The sequence below is a fragment of the Cheilinus undulatus genome, linkage group 9 (assembly GCF_018320785.1).
Source record: "Cheilinus undulatus linkage group 9, ASM1832078v1, whole genome shotgun sequence".
Taxonomy (NCBI): domain Eukaryota; kingdom Metazoa; phylum Chordata; class Actinopteri; order Labriformes; family Labridae; genus Cheilinus; species Cheilinus undulatus.
In genome coordinates this window covers 25,758,335-25,782,390 of record NC_054873.1, presented here as the reverse complement: position 1 = coordinate 25,782,390, position 24,056 = coordinate 25,758,335, and the positions used below count along the sequence as shown (strand labels likewise).

Here is a 24,056-nt window from a genome sequence, read left to right as displayed (position 1 = left end):
TAACTAACAGCTGTTTAACAGCTTGTTTTGCATGTTTTAGCTGCTGCATATAGTGGATTTATCAGAGTTGTTTAAGTGACAGCTGCCGCCAAAACAAGGGTCATGTGACCCATGCGGGTGAACCCTAACAGGGAAAGTGTGGGCCATAAAATACAACCAAATGTGCTGAAGATGCCAAAACACTCAAGCTGATGAAAGTGGCAGCTGAGGACAACTTACTGAGGGTTTGTAGCTGTGAGCCCCTGTTCAAACAACTGTGAGATTTATCTATTCATTCACCAAAACACTGACATCACTGCTTAATGGAAAAAGGTGGCGAGTATGCTAAGGGAAAAAGTCAGTTACAGCATCTTCATCCAAGTTTGAAAAAGTAGGCCTAAAGCATGCTAAAAGAGGAACAAATTCTTGAAATGCTGTTATTACTACATGAAGTTAAAAGCCAACAAGTTTAAGCTTGTGGCTTCAACAACAACAACAACAACAAAAAAACAGGTTGTGTGATAACACTTGGTTTATCAGTAGCAATCAATTAAACATATTAATGACCTTTAGCATATATTCCATTCAGTTAAAGTGCTTTACTAAAGAGCAAAAAATATAATATAAAAGGCAGGATGTTAAAAGGATTTGGAGACTAATGCACACTAAAACTGATTCAAAAATAACAACAAAAAAAACTATAATAAGGCAGAGCAACAAGTTTAAAAAATAAAAATGATAAAATGATATTAACTCACAGACATAACCTGTAACTAAATAATAATATTTCACAAAATACATAATTCAAAGCCCCCTAAAGAAATAAATGTTCTTCTAATGATCTACAGCGTTACTTTTAACACTCAAGTGATATATATCCCAGCCTTCATATGCGCGTGGGTTTGTTAGTGGGTGCGCGCGCTCCATGCCCCGCCCTGAACTTGAGGAGTCCCCACTCATCTGCTCCTGATGAAGAAAGAGTAGGGGTGGAGCCATCTGCGTGATGTCACTGTATCCCTCCCACCCAGCTTAAATTTACATTTTCTATGGGTCCTGACTGAGAATGTGTGAGTGTCTACGTGCCGGAGCTATTGAACAGTTTTCAAAACCAGAGTCGCGCGGACACACCTCAAGCCCCAAAGAAGTGACCCGAAGACGCGCCCATGTGGCCTGGACCACTTTGTCGTTTTAAATATTAAACAACTTGAGTTGGAGAAGTCGCGTCGGGGTCGACTTTGAGGTAAGTGTGTATGTGTTTGTGTCTGGAGCTCGTGCGGTTTTTGTGCGAGGTTGTTTCACGAGCGCACTAACAAAAGCGGCACGCTTTTAACTGCACGTTTGATCCCATTGGCAAAAGAAACATGTTAAGGTTTAATAAGCGGACAGTTAAAAGGAAAAGAAAAGACCAAAGAGTAAGAGGATGAGATTGCAAAATACAAACTCTTGCTTCATTGTCTCCTTTTGTTGCAGCTCAGGACTGTAGCCAACGGGACAGCGAGGAACAAACACGTTGAGGTTGTTGCACAGCATGTACAGTCTAGTTTACTTTTAGATAAGACTAAATTTATTTACTTACGTTATACTTTTTAATGTGATAGAGAAAGAAAAGGCGAAAAATAACGGCGTTAACTAGCCTCATTCTAGTGTGTCTGGGACATATGAAGGGGATGTATGGACTTGTTTGCTCGTATGTAATGTTCCAGCTGAAATATATGTGTATAAATCTTCTCAAATATGGAAGCTCAGTCCGCGCGAATGACACTTATTGTCATATAGGGTTTGCTGTGTTGAAATAATTTGTTATTATAGCCCTTCCATTAAAGTCTACCCTAAATCTTGAAGTGACAAACAGCCTAAGAAGGGGCCATATTTTATGAATGAGCTGTTTCTGAAATCACCATGAGTGAGTAATATCACAGCAATGACTACTGCTGTCTGTCCCAGAGCACATGGTTTCAGTCAGAGCTGGCTCACTGGCCTTTGCTGTCATGAAGCCAACTGTCAAGTGAAGAGCTTTGTGTTTGGACTATTTTTTGTGGCAACAGGTATGCAAGTTTAAACTCAAGATATTTCTGGCTAACACTGTGTTATAAGTCCCAGAGGGTGTCTGTCAAACTTTAACAAGATGTTAAACAAACAGGATAGAACCCAAATCCAGATAGAGGGCCAAGACTGTGTTTGCTGGGTGGAGGTGCAGTAGCAGCCTGTCAAATACAACTGAACAGTTCTGACATTGGATAGAGTTTAATTTTGGGTCGGTAGACATGTTCAAAGCAGGTGGTGTATGATACTGTTTAGGTGAAGGGCTTAAATTTAGTATGGATTTGTGTGTGCGTAAGGAGGGGAAACTTTCTCGCACATGTGTTAGTCATTTGGAGGGGGAGTGTGCTAAACGATTTACATCTGTTTTCTGATCTTTGAACCCCCTCCTTCCCCCTTCTCTCCTGTTTCTTACTCTCTGTTTCCCGTAAAGGCTGATGCTGTCAGTACGTGTGTATGTCTGGGTACTTATGTGTGTGGTATTACGACTGGAATGCCCTCTCCTCCATTATTACTGCCCCCAAAGGAATTCAAAAATGTGAATGAAATGAGTTTCCATTCTATGATAGCATGTGTCCATTAGTGGTTTCGATGCAGTTCTCTGCTCTGAGTCCATGTCAAGGACTCGACCTGACCTCAAGAAAATAAAGGTATGAGGGTCAGGAAAGGGTGTGCGTCCATAAAGGGTAACTGGCAACCGCATGTGTGTTGACAGTATTATCTCAGACAGTCCTGCTGGTTGTACTGTGGGCACAAAATCTTCATTACTCAGCAGAACGCGCTGATCCTTAAGACCCACAGCACACTAGACAGTGTTACTATGCGCGCTTGTTTCATGACCAGGCTCTGTTCGTTCATCACAGCTATTTTGTTCTCTGGTGGAGATGAGTGGCTACTTTGTAGGCATGCTTTAAAATCTTTCCCCCTGTAATGAGCCATATAAACAGAGGCTGAGGTTTCAGAGGCTCTCTGTACTGAGAGTGGAGTCAACATGGTTTTTAGCAAACACGTCTCCACGCTGTCCAGGTCAGGTCTGCATGGAGTCTTTGATTTTTGCACTTTATCTTTGTTCAAAAGTTGTGAGTCTGGTAGTATTTTTAGATTGCAAAAAATTTGTTGGTGGACTTGTGTTTGGATGCCAAGCCTATTTTTCTCCTCATACCTCTGGTTTCTTTTTCAAGGAAAGCAAAAAAAAGCAACAAAAAAATGATGTTCATTTTTTCCATAACAGGAATTGATGAAATGTTCACGCATAAACCAAAATAAAACCCCAAAACGAGGGAAGATTATAGTTTACATCAGTAAAACATGCAAACAATACTCTTTAATGTATTCACACTTGCAGAAGTCCTGATCATTTCCTGAATTTACCTGGGTGAGCTACATGTGTGAACACAAACAGCACATGGAATTGAGCTTTTCTAGTCCTCTGACTACTTGAAGCACTTTTACACCGCTGTTTACACCTATTCACTCCACACTGATGGCAGAGGTTGCCATGTAGAATTGGCATCAGTATTAGCAAATCTGATTAATGCGCATCTATACACATCAACACGCCACCGACAAAGCAGTGGGAGCAAATTAGGGTTAAGTGTCTTGCCCAAGGACACATGTGACTGTAGGAGTTGGGACCTTCTGATTATGGGACGACCAACTCTACCTACTGAGCCACAGTCGCCCCCATCAGCAGAGATTTCACCCTGACTCTAGCCTGAAATTTCCCTGCAAGACCCCCCCTACATTAACAGGTATGCAAACTGCACAAAGACTCCCTGCATGGTTTGTAGGACAGTGAACATGCAATTCAAGCCCTTTTCATAAATGCAACCCTTACATTTTCTGAAAAAAATCAGGGTAGCTAACCCAGAAGTTTTCCAGACTTACTTGTTCACACTTGTTTCTCACTGCAGGCAGTTTTCCAGCAGGTTTTCCAGTCAGTAAATTTGGGAGAGTGGGATACTTGGGCAAAGTCAGGGTGAAAACTCCTGCTGCTTGCATTCACACATGTGCCTCACGAAGGTAAATTCAGGAAGTTTTCAGGATTTTTGTGCAAGTGTTAAACGGGTTCCCAGAAATTTGTTTAGATTCCAGATTTTCCAGATTTTTTCAGAGTTTTATGTGTCAAAGGGGCTTAGGTTGCCTTGTGTGTCTCATAGTGGAAGTCAATATCCAGCCTAAATGTCACCTTTACTATCATAATTAACACAATTTTATGCATATTGACATTTGATATGAAGTGTGGCTTCCAGTAAGGGTGCCATGTTAATGATAAATCATAGTGTGGGATATTTAGAATCTGGAAGTTGTGCCACCTTATTGAAAACAATCCAGTTACTGCAGAAGGTATGACAATAGTCTAAGTTTTGAATTTAACTCATTACAGTTGCCTTTCTTTATTTTCATTAAGGTTAACATTTAAAGTGTCTGGTTCATTATGGCAAACATTGTAATGAAGCTGGAGGGAATAAGTGAGCCTACACTTTTATGAAATGAAATGGAAACTAATAGGGAGAGGGTGCACAACCATTAACTTGATATAGTTATAGTCTACACTATTTATAGCCTAAATGATCACTAAACATGATAAATTGGGGCAGTTTGTCACCTTCGCTGAACAGTTTCCTCAAAGAAAACCATGCGAACCTGTCAAAGCATTTCAGGCCTCAGAGAGCAATGAGCATTGTTTTTGAAAAACACAAATCACTGAAGCCCATGGCAGGGAAAATGATCTGTTTACACTGTGCTGTAACTTTGTTGCCATGGTTTTACATGATGATGTCATAATTCAAGTATTGAGTGTCCCGATAGAGAGCAGGGGTGGATGGAGAGTATGTTGGTGTATGTATGAGACAGGACAGGGACTGGATTCACTCAGAACTAAGAGATAAGATATACAGTAAAACTGACACATGCACACATACAGAGACTCAAACAAATCCATTGATTTTTCTGCTGTTATGCTGGAGCTTCTCTCACAATAAAGCTCCATTACTGTGCTGACCACTTTGCGTAGAGTCCTGGACGCATGCACGCACACAGACTCTAAATGCCTTCCTCCTTGCAGTTTGTTTGCTTGAAGTATAAAGAGATTCAACCTCTGAGCCCGGTGAATTGAATTAAGCTCTTTCTAGGTCTGTATCAAGATATATGATGCTGTCTTATTCGAACAGGAACATACGCCTACGGAAAAACAGAGCCACTGTTTTTTTTTTCAGTTGCTCCAGGAATACAAACTCACACACGCTCTGGAAAGTTTCATCAGACAATAAAACCACATGATTGACCTCTGTCACAACTAAAAATATGCCTGTAAATCTAGCTTCATGTCAAGCATAAAGGATATAATCATATAGAACAGACTCCTCATTTTGCCTGTTTTTGGACACCTGGATACCTCATTATAAATGTGTGTGTGTGATCAGCTCGCACCCCTGTGTGTCTGTCTGTCTGTCTGGCTCTCTGTAGATTGTCTGGTTGCCCACGGTAACAGTTGTTATTGGGGGTTTCTCTACAAGCATGTAAACAAAGGAGAACCTCCCAAATCCTCTCCGGTGTGCCCCCAAGCCAATCAGAGTAGAGCTCCCAGCTGGGCTCAGCCAGTAGAAGGAGAGGAGGGGTGGGACTCCGCTTCACGAGGAAAAAACAGCAGTAAAGCACAAAGCTTTGAATCTGGAGCTGGATCAGACAGCAGAGCCGTAACAAAGACTCTTCCTTTATGAGTGTATGCCACTTCACACTGCTGAGCCAGACCAAACGACTGTGGCTTTTAAACTATATGGCTTTTACACTAATAAAGAGGCTGACATTTGAACTGCTTCTAAAGGGGTGATGTTTACAGCTGTAGGACGTATACAGGCAAAATGTTTACATCTCCAGGAGGAGAAGCCCTAGTAAAATTTGACATGTGTACTCTGTCTATAATTTGTCTTAAAGGGTGTGTCTATGTAGAAAAAGTCAGTACATGTGTTGTGCATATGTCAGAGCACACCTGTTTTCTTCAGGCCTATACATTTACTTAAAGAACCATGTGTCAGTGTCAGCTGTTAGAGATCATAGACCAGCCCTTTGTATTTGACTGACAGGTGCGACCCTCCCTCTATACCTCAGGACATGTGCACAGTATTTTTTCTGACTAAGCACTTTGATTTTTACCTTTTAAGGAGAAGTGTGTATAGGAAGAAAACACATGTTGCCATGGTTTGAATATGAGTCACTGTGAGTGTGTATGTGCCTCTATATGTAAATCCTGTTGTGTGCCTGAAGCAAATAATCACTTTGCAGGTTCATCACATTCCTACAGGGTGACTCAAAGTGGTGTCTGTGCCTTTTCAATCCATCCATTCACTCTGTAATCTGCCTCAGCTAGGGGCTCAAACATGTGGCAACAGGACAGAGCACGAGTCGCTGCGCTGAATAACTTCAGTCAGCTCTGAACACAAACTGTTTATACAGACAGATCTCAGCTCCAAATGACCATCTTTATCATAAAGCAGGACAGTTGTACTTGTTGAGAACATTTGGGCATGTCATCTGAGAGTGTTGTGAAACATGCTCGTATTGCAGCCAGTTATAACAGCTTGATATGGAAGCAGTGAAGCCCACATTATAATCAGACAAGACCAAATGCAGCCACTGTGGTTTTCACAAAGATGCATGACACAGAAAGTGATGTAAAATAATGCAAACTTAGAAAACTACAACAGTCACAACATTTTGACTCTAGATACACATTAACATTTTACATAAATGTATTATTACGGATCATATATGTGAACAACAAAGGCAGCTGAAATAGACTTCTAAAACTTCTCTACTCTTCCATGTTACCAAAAAAACTCGTGTAGTGACAGCACTAACATCATTAAAATTAGTTAAATATTCACCTCTCTCCTGGCTTCAGTTGCTTTTTAGTTCCTCATTCTCAGCTTTATATTCTAAGATGTCTGACTCCATCATTAGACAATGGGATGAAAAATCTGTCAATCTAAGAACAGTTTTTTTTTAATGTAGACAGGAAAAGTTCAGCTAAAAACACTTAAGTGATTTATAAATTTGTTTGAATAGATCCTGACTGAGATGTAGCAAGTGGATAGTTCATAACTGAGTGCTCAAATTACAGACAAATTATGAAATGGCAACAACCTTGATTCAAAATCACCAGTTTATCTGCATTTTACCCAAAACTAAAAACTAACCAGCTTAGAGGTATAACAACACAAAAAGTTTCTCATTAGCTATCAACATCATTAAACATGCACAGTTATTCTTAAATAGATATGTGAATTTTAGATTAGAGGAGCAGTTGTGCTCCAGATTGGGCATTTGGATACAGAGTGGTAATTCTTCATGCTTTGTGTGGACGCACCTTATTGCATACTAATAACGATTTGTCCATCTGATTTCTCAGACTGCGTACAAAGGTGGTCTGGCATGTATTAAGGACATCTGATCTGCTGTATTTTGCTAGTAAACAAAAAGCATAGCTTTATTTATGTTTGTCCAGCCACACTTGGAGTGATGGGACTCTTAGCTGTTCTTACAGATCCATATGATTTAGGCTCAGCTCAGTTACAGTAAAATGAGTCTTTTGGCTCCCAGATCACTCTTCATTTTATAGTTCTTCGCCTGTTTAATCTCTTTTGAACAACAAAGTTGTAAGAAAGGAAACCATCTCTCAAATGTGAGCCCCTGTCAATGTCACTTCAGAGGAGGAAAGAGTGTGTTTGTTGTGTGACTGGGAGAAACTGAGGATGAGGTTCATTAACTGTATTACCATCCAGTTTACAGTGATTTAAGAGATGTTCTCTTTAGGAAAAAGTCTTTTGATTATTGCTGTTCTGTTTCAGAAAAGGAATCTTTGCTGTAGCAGATTTTAATCTGTAAAGCCTGGGAGAAAAGGCAGAATATTCTTTATTACTGAGCTGGGAAAAGATCATGCAACTTTGTAATTGCTTGGCATGATTCTTTTTTTGTAAAACGCTGCAGTGGTATCTTATCATTCACAAATAGAGCCAGTTCTCAAAACTGGCTCATCCATGAACGATTCATTATGACTCCCTTGTCTCCCAATTCAGTTGTCATTTCAATTAGAGCAGTACACTACAAGATCTTATTTGCTACATATTTTATCATGTGTCCTCTAAAACATGTTTATGCCAAAATGACGGACAAAGGCTGTTAAAGAGATCTTCACTTGTGGCTAAGTCAAACCTATTCATTCTTATTGCCAGCAGCTTTGGTGCACACAGCACGCTGGGATACCATGACAAGGTAGGAAAGCGGTGAGAAAAATGGTGGTGCTGCTTGCATTAGAGGTGGGCAATTGTGTTCTGATGTCCAGTCTCACTGAATACATAAAGCCCAATATGGCTGCATGTAAGTGCAGTAACTTGTTAGGGGTGGCGATATATCGAGTACGCTTGATGTATAGCGGCTTTTGCCATGCACGATGTATAAAATGACTATATCGCCAACATCGAGTATAAATTATATGGAAGTTTTGAGCCACCAGCGTGCATTTATCACTGGAGTTTCACTTCTCCCATTGTCCCTGAATGCATCTCTCACAGCAGAGAGCTCATTCCCTTACCCATCCAGAAAACACTCCTCTGCATATGCACGTTTTTCTATCAGCAGAGGAGAGAGAATTATGGGAGAGGAAGGATGTAAACAGAGCAGCATAGCAAGTTAGCAGCTAGTTATCTGCATTAAGAGACAGACAATGAGAAACAGCGCTGGGTCTATCATCTGATAGATTTTGCTGTAAAAAGGAAGAGGTCAAACTCACGTGGTATTTGTTAAAATATGCTGCAAGTTGATGCTGAGATAACGGCGGCAGTAACACAACACGTCGCTAAAGACATGAGCCCAGTGTTGTTGAAAGGCCAGGATTTAAAAATCTCATAAAGACACTCAACCCAGAATACGTCATTTGCCTGGGCGCTAACATTTTGCTGAAAACTCCCTGTCAAAGACATACATATTAGAGAGAAGAGAGGCCAGCAGTGGACAAATGTGATCCACTTCTCCACTTCCACAACTACGGAGCCTTTCCTCAGCCTAACAGTTCAAACACAGATAATGCAGAGTTAAAATGTTCCTGCCTCCGAATGAGCTTTTACCTCCATGATCACACAGGAGAGTTTCTTAAACATGGTCTAAAGACGCTCTCATGTCATGAACTTGTCAGAAACTGCTCCAGCGTTCATAAGCACAGATAACAGACTAATATAATTACAGCTGTGAGCCTGATTGGTGGACTAGACTGCAGGGTTTTGGCCTTTGGCTGCATGCAGGATTGGTGAGTTTTGTGAAGGTCTGCTTCACCCTTAATGAGGAAAATAATCATTTTATAATCAGCAATAGTAAACATAACAGAAAACATTTCAGAACTTGAGTACTTCAAGATTTATGTATGTTTGATTTATTAGTGAAAGGTTGAATGAAGTCCTTTTCAAAATAAAACTGCTAAATTTAAATTTATATTGATTTTTACCCTTTCTGCATACAATTTTATAAAAACTCCAATAGAACAGTCTATTTTAATCACCAAACTAGTGTCATTTGGGGCTGAATGAAACATTATACAGCCACTTAGAAGACATTTCAAAGTATTGCAATACATGTCGTGTATCAGGATATAGCAAAAATATATATGGACATAAATTTTAGGCCGTATCACCCAGTCCTACCTGTTATACAAATGCAATCTGATCATTATGCTTGATAATGCAGTGTATAAAGCAGTGATTCTCAACTGGTCTAGTTTCTAGGGCCCACCACCACCTCCAAACAACAAATCATGATCCAAATTCTCCAAATTTCAACGAAAATGGGGCAGTTTGGACCTGAGATGAAACAAAAGGTGTAACAGGAAAAAGAGATTGAGACATGTCCTTAAAAATAAAAGCACACCAAAGACTTCATGACACATTTTTTTTCCTTGCATACATCAGTGACCCACTGAAAATGGCTTTGGAACTCACTTTTGGGTCCTGGCCCACCTTTTGAGAACCAAGGGGCTAAACAACCCCTGAAACTTCTAATGTTGCTGAGTGTGAAAACAGGAGATCAGGGTAGCTTGGACTATAATAAAATCTGTGTATATTATGTGGCAATGCACTTAGTTGCTTGGGCATCTTATGGTGTCAGAACACTTTTTGCCCCATTGGCAGTGCCAAACTAGTTGGGGACAAAAGAAAAATATAGACAGCATATTTTTACATGCTAAGTTGGGGTTAAAGGTGATGCGTTTAGCCTGGGTTAACATGGTGATGTACTAATGTGCCTAGGTTATTGCATATCATAGTCCTAAAAATGTAGAGCAAGTTGAAGTTACTTTAAAACAGCAAAGTTCTGTTTTGTAGAGCCTATCAGACTTAAAGATGGAAGTGAAGACAAAATAAACAAGTTGTACAACAAATTTTGCAGAGAGAAGAGAATTAAATTGGAAGGAGAAAGCCACAGCACTGAAGATGTTTATATATAAACCATTAGTCTGAGCCATCAGACATAGTAGTTAGTTTGGGGGTTTATGTTTCATCATGATAGTCTGTGGTACCGCCCAGAATCCCCTTAATGACATCAGGGTTTTAAACGTCCACACTCAGACATGCATGTAATCATATGTAATGCTGTCTAGTTAAATTCTTACAGCTCCTGATGCAGTTTGTGTTACTTCATCCTTGTGTTGTGTGGGTGTTGGTGCATCTGTGCTTTATGAACCCTAAAATCCCTGATTGTAAATTCCAGTACCCCTGCGTCTCCCTGGTGACATCATCATACTGTGGGAAGCGGGGTGGATGCTTTCGTAGGTCAGAACATGATGAGGCCCCCTGAATTCCTCAGCCCCTCTTCTCCTCTGCTCCAGACCCCCACTCCAACTCCAAGGCAGGAAATACAAAACAGATCTCAACCCCCAAAACCCCCAATCACACTTTTAGGGATGCTTCTCCTCTCGCTTTACTTCTGTCTTTGCTACTATCGCAGAACTTCTCATGAGTCGGTCCTCATTAGTCAAATGTTAAGGATATATCTTGTGTTTTAGTGAGTAGAGCTATTTACTCAGTCTCTGCTTTAACAATTGATAGTAGCAGCTAAAGCCGAACTTTGCATTTGCCTCCTGTCCACACAGAATTGTGCGTACTTCTGACTAGCTCTTTGTGTTCTCTTATCTTTTCGTCTGCTTCTGTTTTACCATGCACTGGCACATCACTTTCCCTGAGGGGAACTGGAGTGTCACACGTTATTTTGCTTACACACGCATGTATAACTTGACTGAAAACAAAGAGTCCACATATGTGGGCTGTTTCCTTTTTTTTTTTTGACACTGACTTAAACTGTCACAGCAGTGCGTGCTTCTGTTGTTTAAATCTGTACTCAGGAAATAAGCGCACATGTGCACCACTGCACTGCCCATCATGATTTATGTGTTGTCATGGGGAAGGCTTGTAAATGAGCATGTACGCACACAGAGCCTGTCCGGGAAATGAGCTCATTGTCACTGCAGCGCACCCAACTCTCTACTTCTTCACTTTTACTGTCACTTTCTCTCTCACACTCACTCACCCCTTACTCTCCTTCCCCAATCTCAGCCCCCACAGTCGTCAGTCACAAGCTCATTTGTCTTTGTGTGTGTTTTAGATGGGACCTCCCATATTTATGGCTGAATGGTTGCTTCATTAACAGACACACACTCTGATATGTCCGGTTTGTAACACACAGCAAGGGGGGAAAGGATGTGTGTGTGTGTGTGTGTGTGTGTATGGAGGAGAGAGACGGGGGTGTGGGGGTTGCTTAAGGGGTTTTCAATGACGCAATTTCCCTTAAGGGAGGACCTCCCATCTGTGAGTGGAAGAGACAGGATCTGGCCAAGGAGAGATATAAATACGAGGAACTGAATGGGTCGGGAGGGGGTACTCAAAACAGGGGAGCTGATTCAGTTTCAAGGAAAAATGCTACATTTCATACCATTTTTTTCTCATGGAATATATTTTAAGTATGATTAGATAATATACTTCACAAGAGTAAGAACCTATAATACAAAGAAAAGATGGAGTACACCAAGGCCAAAGTCTCTGTTTACTCCGTTAGGTTACACAAGCATTCTTTATCTTAAATCCTGATTGATTTCTTTGCTTATTGACTGGTGAAATACCACAAATAAGTAACCAAATTATTGAGTCTTGTGTTTGTTCAGATCTGTCAATGATTGGCATAAACTAAGTAGGTTTTATTATAAGCCAGACTCCTGCATACCTTTGTTCAGGTTACTGTTTAAAAAATCCCAGCCAGCTGGTGATGGAGTGGGTGTGGTCAGCCATATGCTTACAGCCAATGACGACTGATAGTCAAACCCCACCCTGTTCCCTGCTCTGATGGTCCAGTCTGTGTGTTTCTGTGTCCTGGAGGAAGACAGGAGGGTCACATGGTGATGCAGGCCACCAGCTGTTCTCTTCGCCTTCATTTTCTCTGACTCTGCAGACCGATGTTGACTCATGAGAGCTGATCCATGTCATTTTTACGTCTTTCAACAACATTCTGTCTTTGCACACAATCCCAACAGAAGTGCATTGATTTCTTCTTTCTTTCTGTCTTTTTGTAACAACCCCCATTTGGTGATTGTTTTGCTTTCCTGGTCTTTTTCCTGGCAGTGAAACTAAAGAGATGCAGGATAATGGCCAATTTAGGTCCTCCTTCCCATCCTTCATTACCGTTTCTGCCCATCTGTTCTCCTTCCTGTTTTGTCAGATTTAAAAAAAGCTTTTCATCGATTTTAATTTTTTGCAATAAGGCTTTTTTTTTGTTAAGTGCAGTCTGAAATGTGAAAAGCAACTGACAATGTTGTAACATTTATATTATTTCAAAAACAAAGTGTTCATCTTTTTACATATTTCCATCCAGTGGTGTGCAGGGGGGGGGGGGCATTGCCCCCCCTCGTGGCCTAATTGTTGAAAAATGTGCGCTAAAGTACCCTCTTGGGAGCCAAAACATGTGTAAAGTGCCCTCTTGGAGCCAAAACACACGCTAAAGTGCCCTCTTGGAGCCAAAACACACGCTAAAGTGCCCTCTTGGGAGGCAAAAAGCACCCTAAAGTGCCCTCTTGGAGCCAAAACACACGCTAAAGTGCCCTCTTTGGAGCCAAAATGTGTGCTAAAGTGCCCTCCTGGTTGGCAAACCACACCAAACTGCCCCCTTGGCTGGTTAAAACATGATAAACTGCCCTCTTGGGTGGTAAAAACACATGCTTAAGTGCCCTCCTGGTTGGAAAAACACACTAAACTCCAGAAGCACATTAGGACCAAGAAATACTATGAAACATTACTGTTGTAATGACTTTTATGTTGGGCCCTTTTTTGATCCATATTGAGCCAGAACTATATCTCACAGAACCAGTTTGGATTATCTAGTGCTAATATGGTGTTAAAATGTATTAGAATACAGGAAATGGCATCTACTTTATTGACGATGGTCTGGGGGACCATATATATTTTTATTTCATTGACATTACTTTGTAGAAATCTGTTGTAATTACAAAATCAGAGAGTTTTTTTTTTTTTGGTCAAAAAGCCAAATTATATTAACCATGGTTGATTTATAAAATCAATGAAAGTGTCAACATCCAAGGAGATGAATACCTTTTATAGGCACTGTAACAGTTGAGTGGCAGATAATTTTACAATGACTCAATATGACATCACAGAGGGTGTAGATGATGAATCACTATCAGATATTATGTTTTCATGATATTTAAGAACTACAAAGAAGGACTTTATTGGCTCATTTAACTTTTTGTGGGTCAGTAGACAGTCTGCATCCCTGTATGTATTGAAAAGTGTTGTTTTTAGTGAGACATCCCCTCTTAACCTCCAAATAAATCACTCAAATGATGACCTGTTAGGTACAGTTGCCTACCTACATATGAGGCACATTCAGATCAATACAAGCATTCACTGAGTTGTGTTTCCCTCCCCCTTTAGCTCTGCTTGTTTGCACTCCAAACCTCTGGGAATAAGTCGGACTCTTTAGCTGGCTATGTTCAGGGTTTTTATTGTGCTGTGCAGATAGCATACAGTGGGTTCATTGGTTTACAATGTGAAGAGGAAAAAAGAACTGATAGATGAAGTTTTAAAACTCAGTCAAGCTAAAATGAACCACAAAGCAAAAAATTAAAATTAAAAAATATTCTTTTTATGTAGAAAAAAAACCTCATGAATCCTAAGATTTTTGGATGGTTTTAAAGTCTCCTCAGATATGCCCACTCGATCTTTCTGGTGATGGTTTATATCATGAGCAGCTTTTTCCTGTTGCTGAATGCTGTGTCACCAAACAAAGTTTGAGTTATGGCAGGTCTCCATGGCAACTTGGAGACAAAGACAGTTGAGTGGGGGAAATTGAGAAACAAGCCCGTATTATGGATGCAAGTCTTTGTGCGTGTTCACTCATAGCAGAACTGGCAATGCTGATGCAATCACTTGGCACAGTGTACTCACTCCATCCTGCAAAGATAAGTCACTCTACCAGCTCTAATGCAACCTGCCACTGTGAGGAACACACACACACAGACGCTAGTCGTGCAAACATGACATAGCTTATTCTTCTCCATCACATCCTAGTTTGAAGCTAAAAAGCTGCTACACATTTTGTTTTCAAACTTTGTTACAAGACAAGTCTGTGTCTTAATCATGGCAAATTATTAGAATCTTACTTTTTTTAACTACTTAATCGATCAGATATTTCCTGAAAATGGCTAATTGAGAAAGATTTAAGTGTGTAAAATCACAGTCACATGCAGGTCAGGAGGATGGCAGGGTGAGTTAGTTGATGTAAACAGAGGCAAACTGTCTTTGTCCGACTTTGCTTCTCTGAGGAAGCAACTGACCTAGTTTGTTTCCATTTTTTCCAGCAACTTTTTTCTTATTCTTCATTCCTGGAGCCCTGCTTCATTTTAAAAACTCTGTTGCTGCACCCTTACCCTTAGAAAATCTGGGTCTTTTGTAGTCTCATTATCCGTGTATGTGTGCGTCTGCCTGTACTGTAAGGTTGTGTTTTCTTTTAATGGGTTTCCTGGAACAGCGGGACATGTTGTCCCAGGAACTGTGTTGTAACGGGGTCCACACTGAAAAGCTTTGAGGCTTGTTACTGTAGTATGTTTTGATTTACAGTTTTCTTGCAGACATCGATAGACGGTATAATCTACTGAATGTAGCTGTTATAGTCCGAATGTATTGCATCATACGTAAAAATACAGATCAGGCCTTCTCTTATCTTTACATGTTGGCCTTTAACTGCTCGTGAAACATGTTATCTGTAGTTTTTAAGTGAAACCAGAAGGCAATGATATAATACTCACAACTACCAAAGATAAGGCAGAATTTTAGCAGGGCTCCAATTTGAGGTTTTCAGGTTCCTTTTGAACTCCCCAGGTCACTTCCCCTCTCCCTCAGGGATCAGAGGAAGTCAAAGCAGATGTGTTAAGCTAACGGACACGTTGACAACACTGCCAGTCTGTAAGTTCCTCAACCCCCTACAGCCAGCGTTAACACACACTGCCTTTGATGTACACAGACAGCGTGTGTTGCTCAAGCGGCCACATGCTGTTGGGGCCACCTCTGCCATGCCATCCTTCAAACAAACGCTGTCACAATGCCCCAAAATGAACACTGAACCACATTTTGACATTCATTCTAACATTACAGCCAGAGATGAGCTAATATGCTTTACTCTTGGAACAGATTGGTATTAAATTTACCCTTTCTGTTTATGATTTTATGAATTTATCGTACACAAAAATTTCTGTTGGTGCCTTGAATAAAAAAAATACTTATCCGAGATAAGAAGATTAGCAGTCACCATCACTACACACCACAACCAACTGGAAAAAGGTTGTATTTTTATGTCAACACATTCTACACCATCCATCACTTTTAGTCACAACAAGGCATCCCTCTCTCTCTTTGTTCTGCAACGTGCAACCACAAACCATGTTTATCTTTGGCTTCTTTGTTATGTAACTAGAACAGCTCAGCTTCTGAGATGCAGGAATGTTGACCTCTAGTGGTGTCTTCAGCTCATTACACCGATCATGTGGGTGTTTTGTTTTGATTCTGAGGACACACACCCCCCCACCTATGTGTCTTAACACGTGCAGTAAAACGCATCTTTGGTACATCTGAGGGATGTGATTGGCTCACGCAAGTTCCATAAAATCGCTCTTTGTTTTCAGCCATTATAAGTCAGCTCTTATCAGTCAAAGACAGACGGGATTCACTTACAGGCATTTGACGAGGGCATTGTCAATACGTATGAGTCACGCCTCAGACTATGGGGGGAGAATGCATGTGACTTTGAAGTAAACAGACTGCTATTTGTGTATTGGACTTTTCTGTGCCTGTCCCATTTACCTTTTGTCTATACCCATAATCCCTTACCTAAATCCTTTCTATTTATTTTATGCTTTACATGCACCCTATTTATACCCTTTCCTGTACCTTTTATAAGTAACCAGTCTATACACTTTACACTTTACCTAAACCCTATCTATACCCTTTACTTTACCCCTATCTACACTCTTTACTATACTCTCTAACTTTTTTCTATACCTCGACTATACCCTTTGTCCTCAACCTTTACCCTGTCAATACCTTTTACCTATACCCATGACCCTGTATGCACAGAATACCTTGCCTGTATCTTTTTATCTTTGCCTTTACACTTTCTATATCTCTTATCCGTATTGCCCGTTAATACCCTTTGCTATACACTTTACATTATACCATTACCCTGTCTATACCCTTTCCTATACCCTGTCTACTATTTTTAAGGCAGGCACCTTGTCAGTTGTATGTGGATTGTTTTACCAAGATTGAATAAAAGTACGTGAAGTTCCATAAAATAATGTGTTAAAGAAGAATTAAGTAGGGAAATATATATGTCTTGAGGAAATATTCAACTATAAAACCTTATCTTATCAATGCACAATGAAGTGAGTAGGAGAGATTAGACAAGGGAGGGAGAGAGAGAGAGGGAGGGAGAGCTAGAGACAGTGGGTGAGTGTGCGTCTGTGTGTGAGCGCAGTTATAAAACAGACACTGAACTCCAACCAGCTCAGTAGCGGACAGCTGTGCAGAACAAAGCACGTCTCCTGTGTGAGGCACTGCAGCGGGCTGATAAACAGAACAGCAGGTTTTAATAGAAGTTCCTGGAAAATCAGCTTCAGAGTAAAAAAAAAAGCAGAGATGGCGACAATGTTCAGATACCCCGTCTTTCCTCATCTGCAGGGTGAGTTCAGCACAGATTGGATTTTGTCTGTTTTTGTAACTTTGGATAGAAGCAGAGTACTCTGATTTTTAAGTCTTAGTCTTTTGAAGTTGCATGTTTTTTTAAAATGATTGTTTTTGTCGGAAAAGGTTTTTTTTATGGAACATGTAAGTTCTCAGTAAGGCTAGTGTGGATAATATCATTGACTAAAACAGACTGGGGGAGAGTGGTGCTTAGCTGTCCTATAAGTTATTTCATGTGCTTTTGTGTGTGTAGTATGTGAGTATTATGAAGTTTTTGGTTTTATTTTGGCTATTTTCCTGCTTCATAACAACTCTAAAAGTCAAGTTTTGATCTGGAAAACAGTAGATTTAGACTCATTATTGGGCTGATTTTTTTTTAGAAATGAAAATAAATTATGTTAATACACAATAAATTTTGTTTTTCCATGAAGTGAAGCTGTAAAAAGCCCTACGTCTACATGTGGACGTCATGAATGGACATCTCCCTGATATGTAGGCCAGTTTAAAGCAGTGGATTGACTCTTTGGGTCACCAATATTTACATAACTGTGTATCTGACTGGTAACAAAAGCACTGTCCTGTTTCATGCATTCATTATTTTGCATATGAGTTCTGACAGCAGTGATGTTCCTCCTTACTGGAACTATTATGTAATTTCATCACTGAGTTTCTCCATCACCATAGAGACCATCCAAAAACTGTGTTTCTGCCAGAGCATGAGGCAGATGCTCATGTTTGGGTTTCAGAGAAGTCTGATTTCTGGGAAATATTTGATCCCTGGAAATATTTGACTGTACAACACAGATTTTAAGAATTTCCACAAAACATTGCTGCCTCTGAACTCATATCACGGTGGCGGTTAAGTCCATGTACTGTTGTTTATGTTTAATTTAGATCCCTGTGACCCTGGTCTGTCGCTGTCAGCAGGGAGGAGTGTCATGGCGGAGCCCGACTATCTAGATGGAGACTGTGACGAGCTCATAAAACCCAAGAAGCTGATCAACCCGGTCAAAAACTCCCGGAATCACCAGGACCTGCACCGAGAGCTGCTCATGAACCAGAAGAGGTCAGGAGAGAGATAACATCATCTTCAATATCATTCTCCCTCTTTCTCTTTTCATTTCTTTCACATTTGTTTTCTGGCAAACTCACGTGCTACTTTTCAGGAAGTTATTCTTATTTTCAAATATTAACATCTTATCATAGTTTATGACATGTAAACAACCAAGTCAGTGTTTAACAAAGGCAGATCTATTCCAAGCCTATAATTAGACCAATAAAACAACTAGAAAAACGTTCTGGTAAATTCACGTGCAGCACATAAATGGAGTTGGAGCATTATTGGATCATAAAACTCTGTATCTGTCCAACTGTTTCTAGGTCATTATAGTCCACTTGTTTGTTTTAGCTACAATATGAAATTTGCCCAGACATGATTGTCCAGAGATAACCAGTACAGTGTGCAGATTCAGTATAAACAAGTTAAACCTCAACTCACTGAGGATGATTTAATACCTCAATGCTGCTACTTTATATTGTCTAATTGCTCCTGTAGCTTCCTTGCAGACTGTGCTGATACTTCTGCAGGATGTCACTTTGGTTAACTTCAGTGGTCCCTGCAACCCTCAAGCAACAGTATTATGTAAAGCTAAGGATATCAAACTTTCATAGGAGCTATTATATAAAACCTCGAGTGCATTAGTGTGTCAAAAATTGGTTATGTAAAGGTCACACAGATGCACGGCACAGGATAAAGCTGCTCTGGCCGCTGATATTAACACTGGATCAACACCGGATTTAGTGCAGTCCATGTTAGAAGTCATGCATAAATACACATGCATACAGGGACCCGAGCTCAGCCTTTTAACACTAAAAGTTTTAATTTCCTCTCAACAAACAGGGCTGCCAGCTTTGTGCCTGAGCTATTAATAGCTACGTAAACATACATGCTGTGGACAGCTGTTACATCACAGCAGAGATGCTCCGTCTTAAACAGGTCAAACAGTGAGGTGCACATGTGGAGATCAACGCAATCATTAATGAATGAAGGAGAAGATATTAGGGTAGGCAGAAGAGGAGGCCATAGAAGAAAGGCCTATAAAAATATAAGCAAATATCTTTTTCTGTACCAAATGTTATTTTTTGTTGTCTAGACAGAGAATGTCCCTGAGCATGAGGAGAAGTCTGAGCGATAAATCTGGTGGGCTTCTGTGGGATGAACTTGTTATGATAGGACTCTATCGTGTACTGAAGTATAGAAAGCCTGCCTGCATAGTGGATTAGTCACGCTGATGAGAGTAGGGAGGGGTGGGTAGAGGGAGGATGGATGCATGGATGGATGGACGGCTGCACGAAGAGAGAAAAAAGTGTTATGTAATCAAGATTACAAAACAATTTCTGGCTAAAGGCCTTTTCTCTGCCTGTGCTACCTTAGCTGTGATGACCCCTCCCACACACATACATACACACATATACAAAAGAATGCCAGAAATTTCAGCCACCAGAGCTGTGGAAGTGTTAGAGCAGATGGAGGTATTGATGTGTGGGATTTTGAACACACATTTTTCTCAGTCTGCGAGAGGGCAAGCACTCATGGGAGGGGGTCGTGGTTATGTAAATGTTGCCCATGGTGAAAGGAGTGTGGTGTAAGCATCTTTGTAGCCCGTCTTATTGCTCTTAGTGACCTTGACCTTCCTCCCTTAATGTACAGTGTGCTTGAGAAACAGCCTGACCAGATCATCTCTGTCACTGTCGTCAGCTGCAGCCAGTTAAGTGTTTTTATAAGACCCCCTCACTATCAGGAACAACAAGAGCAACTTCAGATAAAGGAGTCCCTCCCACCATTCCCTGGCACATCAAAGGCTGGGTTATGTAACCTTCAAGATTCAGTCGCACTTTTAATTAAGGTGATGATGTTGATGCTAAACTGAATTCAGGTGGGATGGCTAAAAGAACACAGCTTGTGCAGAGCCAGCCTCTCAATTCAAAGTGAATATCACTCACCATGTGGAGGGCTACCTGCATAATACGTTGATTTCTTGCAGGGCACTTCTGATTTATGACCACCAGATAGCCTTTGCCTTTTTACTGTTGTTTTTTGTCTTGTGTGGCTTTTAATGTCTTTTCCTAATCCACTATCTGCTTTGCTGTATATTCTATCTCCTCATTACCCCTAAACATCTCTGTTCCTCTCTGTCTTAAGCATCTCTACTCACAAGCCTTTCATCCTCAGCCCCCACCCTTCTGTCTCATAATTTGGAGGAGTTTGGAGCATTACATAACATTTGAGACACGCTCACACATTACTAAGATGTCCCTGTCCTCTCTAAATTTTGCTGCACATGCTCTAGACAGTTGTGTAACAATCCCCCTGGTTTTCTCTGAAATACTGCCACTCTTTCCAAATTCTATTCCCATGATTCAAGCAGTCCAGAACATGTAATACAGATCTGCGCTGATCTGTCAAAGTAGAATGAGGTCATAGCAATCATCATCTGTTATGCATGAATACGAGCCATAATCCCCCTTTGAGTGTCATTAAAGCTTGTTTTTTATTGAGCTTTATTTAAGTAACCTGCTGCGTCATTGATTGTGTCATTACAGGGGTCTGGCTCCTCAGAACAAACCTGAGCTTCAGAAAGTTCTGGAGAAGAGAAAGAGGGAGCAAATTCTCAAAGCTCAGAGGGAGGAACAGGAGGCCCACAAAAAGAGGAGCGACCTGGAGATCGAGCTAATGAAAAGACAACAGAAACTAGAACAGGTAACTGATTGAAAGAATGAATGTTTATTGTCAAAGTCAGCATAAAATACACTAAAGCACTTTTAACATACAAAATTTGAGGGTAACCTAAAAGTTCACACTTTTCCCTTACAGTAGGAAGTTTTCCTGCAGTTTGATGGGAATTAGGCAATCTGTACAACTCCCAGCTATGCTTGTTTGTTTGACCAGTGTGAGTGCTCCATATGCCACCTTGAAGCATGGTACTCTTCCTTGGCCCTGGCACATATGAAAGAGACAGGCTTTAGCATGATGCAGCTGCTCAAGCTCATGCACAGGTGCAAAAAGTTCATTTAACATGTAATCAATACAACTCTTTCTCTTAATGATGGTGCAGTCAGTGCAATGGAGACTCTCCATTGCACTGACTCTGTGAGATTGTGTGCTTTGTAAACTATGTGCATCATATTATATTACAATGTGATGAGCTACCTGTGGCCAGGCCGGTTTGAGCTTGGAGCAATGTGAGTGCAGGCCAGAAGGGGGACAAGCGTGCTTCAGCATGGTATAGGGTAACTGGGTCCATAGAGAAATCAAGCTGTTTGCATTCATGTTGCTCAGCCAGGTAAACGCTTGCCTGCTGGTTGATATCAGCAGATTATAAACTTTGAGGTCAGTATAATCAGAATTTCATGTCTGTGTTCATACAGCTTGAGCTGGAGCAGCAGAAAATTGAGGAGGAACAAGAAAACACCCCCGAGTTTGTGAAGATGAAGAGTAACCTGCGCAGAACCAAGCAGGAGACTGACGGGGAGGAACGAACCACCTAAAATCCAGCAGGGGTGTCTGGGTCTGGCTGATTGTGCGCGTGTTTGTGAGCACAGAGACATCACAGGTGTGTGTACAAAAGAGAGCGAGAGTGTGTGGTGGTGACCTGACCGTGGTGCGAGATGAACTTCCTGGCTTTCCAATCCTAGCTGTTCCTCCCCACAGTGAGGAGAGAGACTTTACAGACTAAAGACCCTCCCCCCCTCTGTCTGTCTGTCCGCCTGCCTGCCTGCCACGGACCACCAGTGCTCACCTCTGCTTCTTACACAACATCCAGCAGCACACAGCACCCCCCGCAGGAGGGACCCTAACACAGACATGCTACATGCCTTTCAAGAGGGCGAGCAAGCTTCCAATGAGCTCTGATGGAGACTAAACCAAACACACACAGGAGTTTTTGTCCCCTCTGTTTTCACTCCTCTCTCCACAGAAAGCTGTTGTTTCTCTTTATTGTTATCGATGTTGTTATTGTTGTCGTTTATTTTTTGTCTCATCTTCAGAATCAAATAAGGAAAAGTGGACACTGGATGGACTCTTGAAGCTGTGTAATGTAAAAGCCAAACAAATGTGCTTTTTGTTATTTATGTTTGTAGCTTTTAGCCCAGCGATAGGGGAGAACACTTTTAGATGTTCTGTATTTTAGTTTGTTTCACAGCATAGTTTATGAAGCCAGAACAGGACAAAGGGAGTGTGCGACCGTATGAAACACTCAAATTTGCTTTATTTTATGATTTTTTTTTATTTTTTAACATGCCATTTCCTCAGCTAATGAAATGTTGGGCAATATTGGAACTCCAAGGCATGAGAGTGACCTGTTTCTTTATATATTCTGTTGTTTTGTATATATAAAAGTGTTACTTAATAAATAATTTAAGATTTTGTTAGGTTGGTCAATAACAATAAGCTCTGTTTTTGTGTGTGAATTAAAGAACAAGGACCTGGTGTGCACATGCAGACCATCTGTCATAAAAGGTATGATTGACTGGTAGTGCTTAGGATGCAGGTATCTGCATGGATCTCTGATAAGGGTCCTGGAGCCTTATAAATTCAGTATTTCTTCTTTATTTACTAAAGAGCCACTGTTGTGCCAGCAAATAATAATAATGATAGTAATAACTAAATCTGACCTAAAGGGAAAAATAATCTACTGTGGTAACATGTGAGAAGGCGCATGGTTATTTAAATTTTACACACAAATACTATTGGTTCAAATTTCTGGTTTATTCTCATGGTTAGAAGGAATTTTTCAACAGCATAACCCTGTGTTTTTCTCCAGAATCTTCTTTTAAATAAACATAATTCTAACATGCTCCAACTATTGTTCTTTATTTTTGGCAGCGCTTGAGTATTCATTTGTTACCTTACTAGAAGTGAACTTCATTGTCTAAGTGGAAGATAATGCAAAAATAACAGCAAAGCCATATGCTGATTAGAGTTGATCAGAGTGATAAGCTCTGTATATTTAGTCTCATGCGGGTGTTGATTTTTGCTTCCAGACAGCATTTGGATGTCTAGACATCCAATGAAATGTTTTAAACAGAATCAGGGTCATTTTACATCTGGTTCTCGCTGTCGGAAAGAGGCAAATCAGAGATTGTACACTATATGGCACAGCTGAGAATCCAAGAAAGCAAGCAGTGGCTTACAGCTGGGTATTAAATTTGACAGTATAGGTGCTGCTACATGCCTTATAGTGTCGTAGGCCTAAAGCTTGCCCTAAATAGATGGGGCTTATGCATTGACTAGGGAGTGAATTCCCACTGGCTCTAGTAATTCAGATTCTGAGTAAGGGTTAAAGTCAATTCAAAATAAAAGCAGCTTAAATTTTGTTATAGAACATTAAAAAAGCCTGTGGCTTTCATGGAAAAGAAAACCAATTGTCTGTGTTAAAATGAGCTCAGGAAGATAACATGTTTGTACTTATGAAAGTAGGGTAAGGTGTTTAGAAATAAAAAGCTTACGCCTGAAAAGAATAAAAAAAAATCCAGAGCTGTCAAGAGGTTTGACACTGGGCAGTTGATTTATTTTCTTTATTGATAATTATTAACACAACTCAAAAGGCATCAAAGTTAAACATTGATTTCCGGGAAAAAACGTTAAATGGGAACACTTTGTGAGCCTAGTCAAACTCATTCATGCATTTAATGTATAGTTAGCCTGAATCCGCCTAGTTAGCCTCATCATGTTATTATACAAGAAAAGGACTA

General features: G+C 40.5%; 1 protein-coding gene across 5 annotated transcripts; it reads left to right on the top strand.

The window, feature by feature from the left end:
* Positions 1-1,037: 1,037 nt before the first annotated feature.
* Positions 1,038-22,728, top strand: fam107b (family with sequence similarity 107 member B). 5 transcript variants are annotated; one of them, XM_041795423.1, is made up of 4 exons: positions 1,038-1,219; positions 18,231-18,369; positions 20,907-21,063; positions 21,732-22,728. In XM_041795423.1, exons 2-4 carry the CDS (start codon positions 18,242-18,244, stop codon positions 21,849-21,851), a joined length of 405 nt encoding a protein of 134 aa, XP_041651357.1. In that variant the 5' UTR covers positions 1,038-1,219; positions 18,231-18,241; the 3' UTR covers positions 21,852-22,728. The 5 variants fall into 5 exon arrangements, with proteins under 5 accessions (XP_041651357.1, XP_041651356.1, XP_041651355.1 ...); XM_041795422.1 differs by having other exon boundaries at positions 18,228-18,369; XM_041795421.1 differs by having other exon boundaries at positions 18,198-18,369.
* Positions 22,729-24,056: the final 1,328 nt, after the last annotated feature.

Coding starts and splice junctions, on each gene's coding strand:
- fam107b (XM_041795419.1), top strand. CDS start 17,259: ATGGCGACAATGTTCAGATACCCCGTCTTTCCTCATCTGCAGG. Junction 17,302..18,197: donor CGTCTTTCCTCATCTGCAGG/GTGAGTTCAGCA, acceptor TGTTTAATTTAG/ATCCCTGTGACCCTGGTCTG. Junction 18,370..20,906: donor CTGCTCATGAACCAGAAGAG/GTCAGGAGAGAG, acceptor GTGTCATTACAG/GGGTCTGGCTCCTCAGAACA.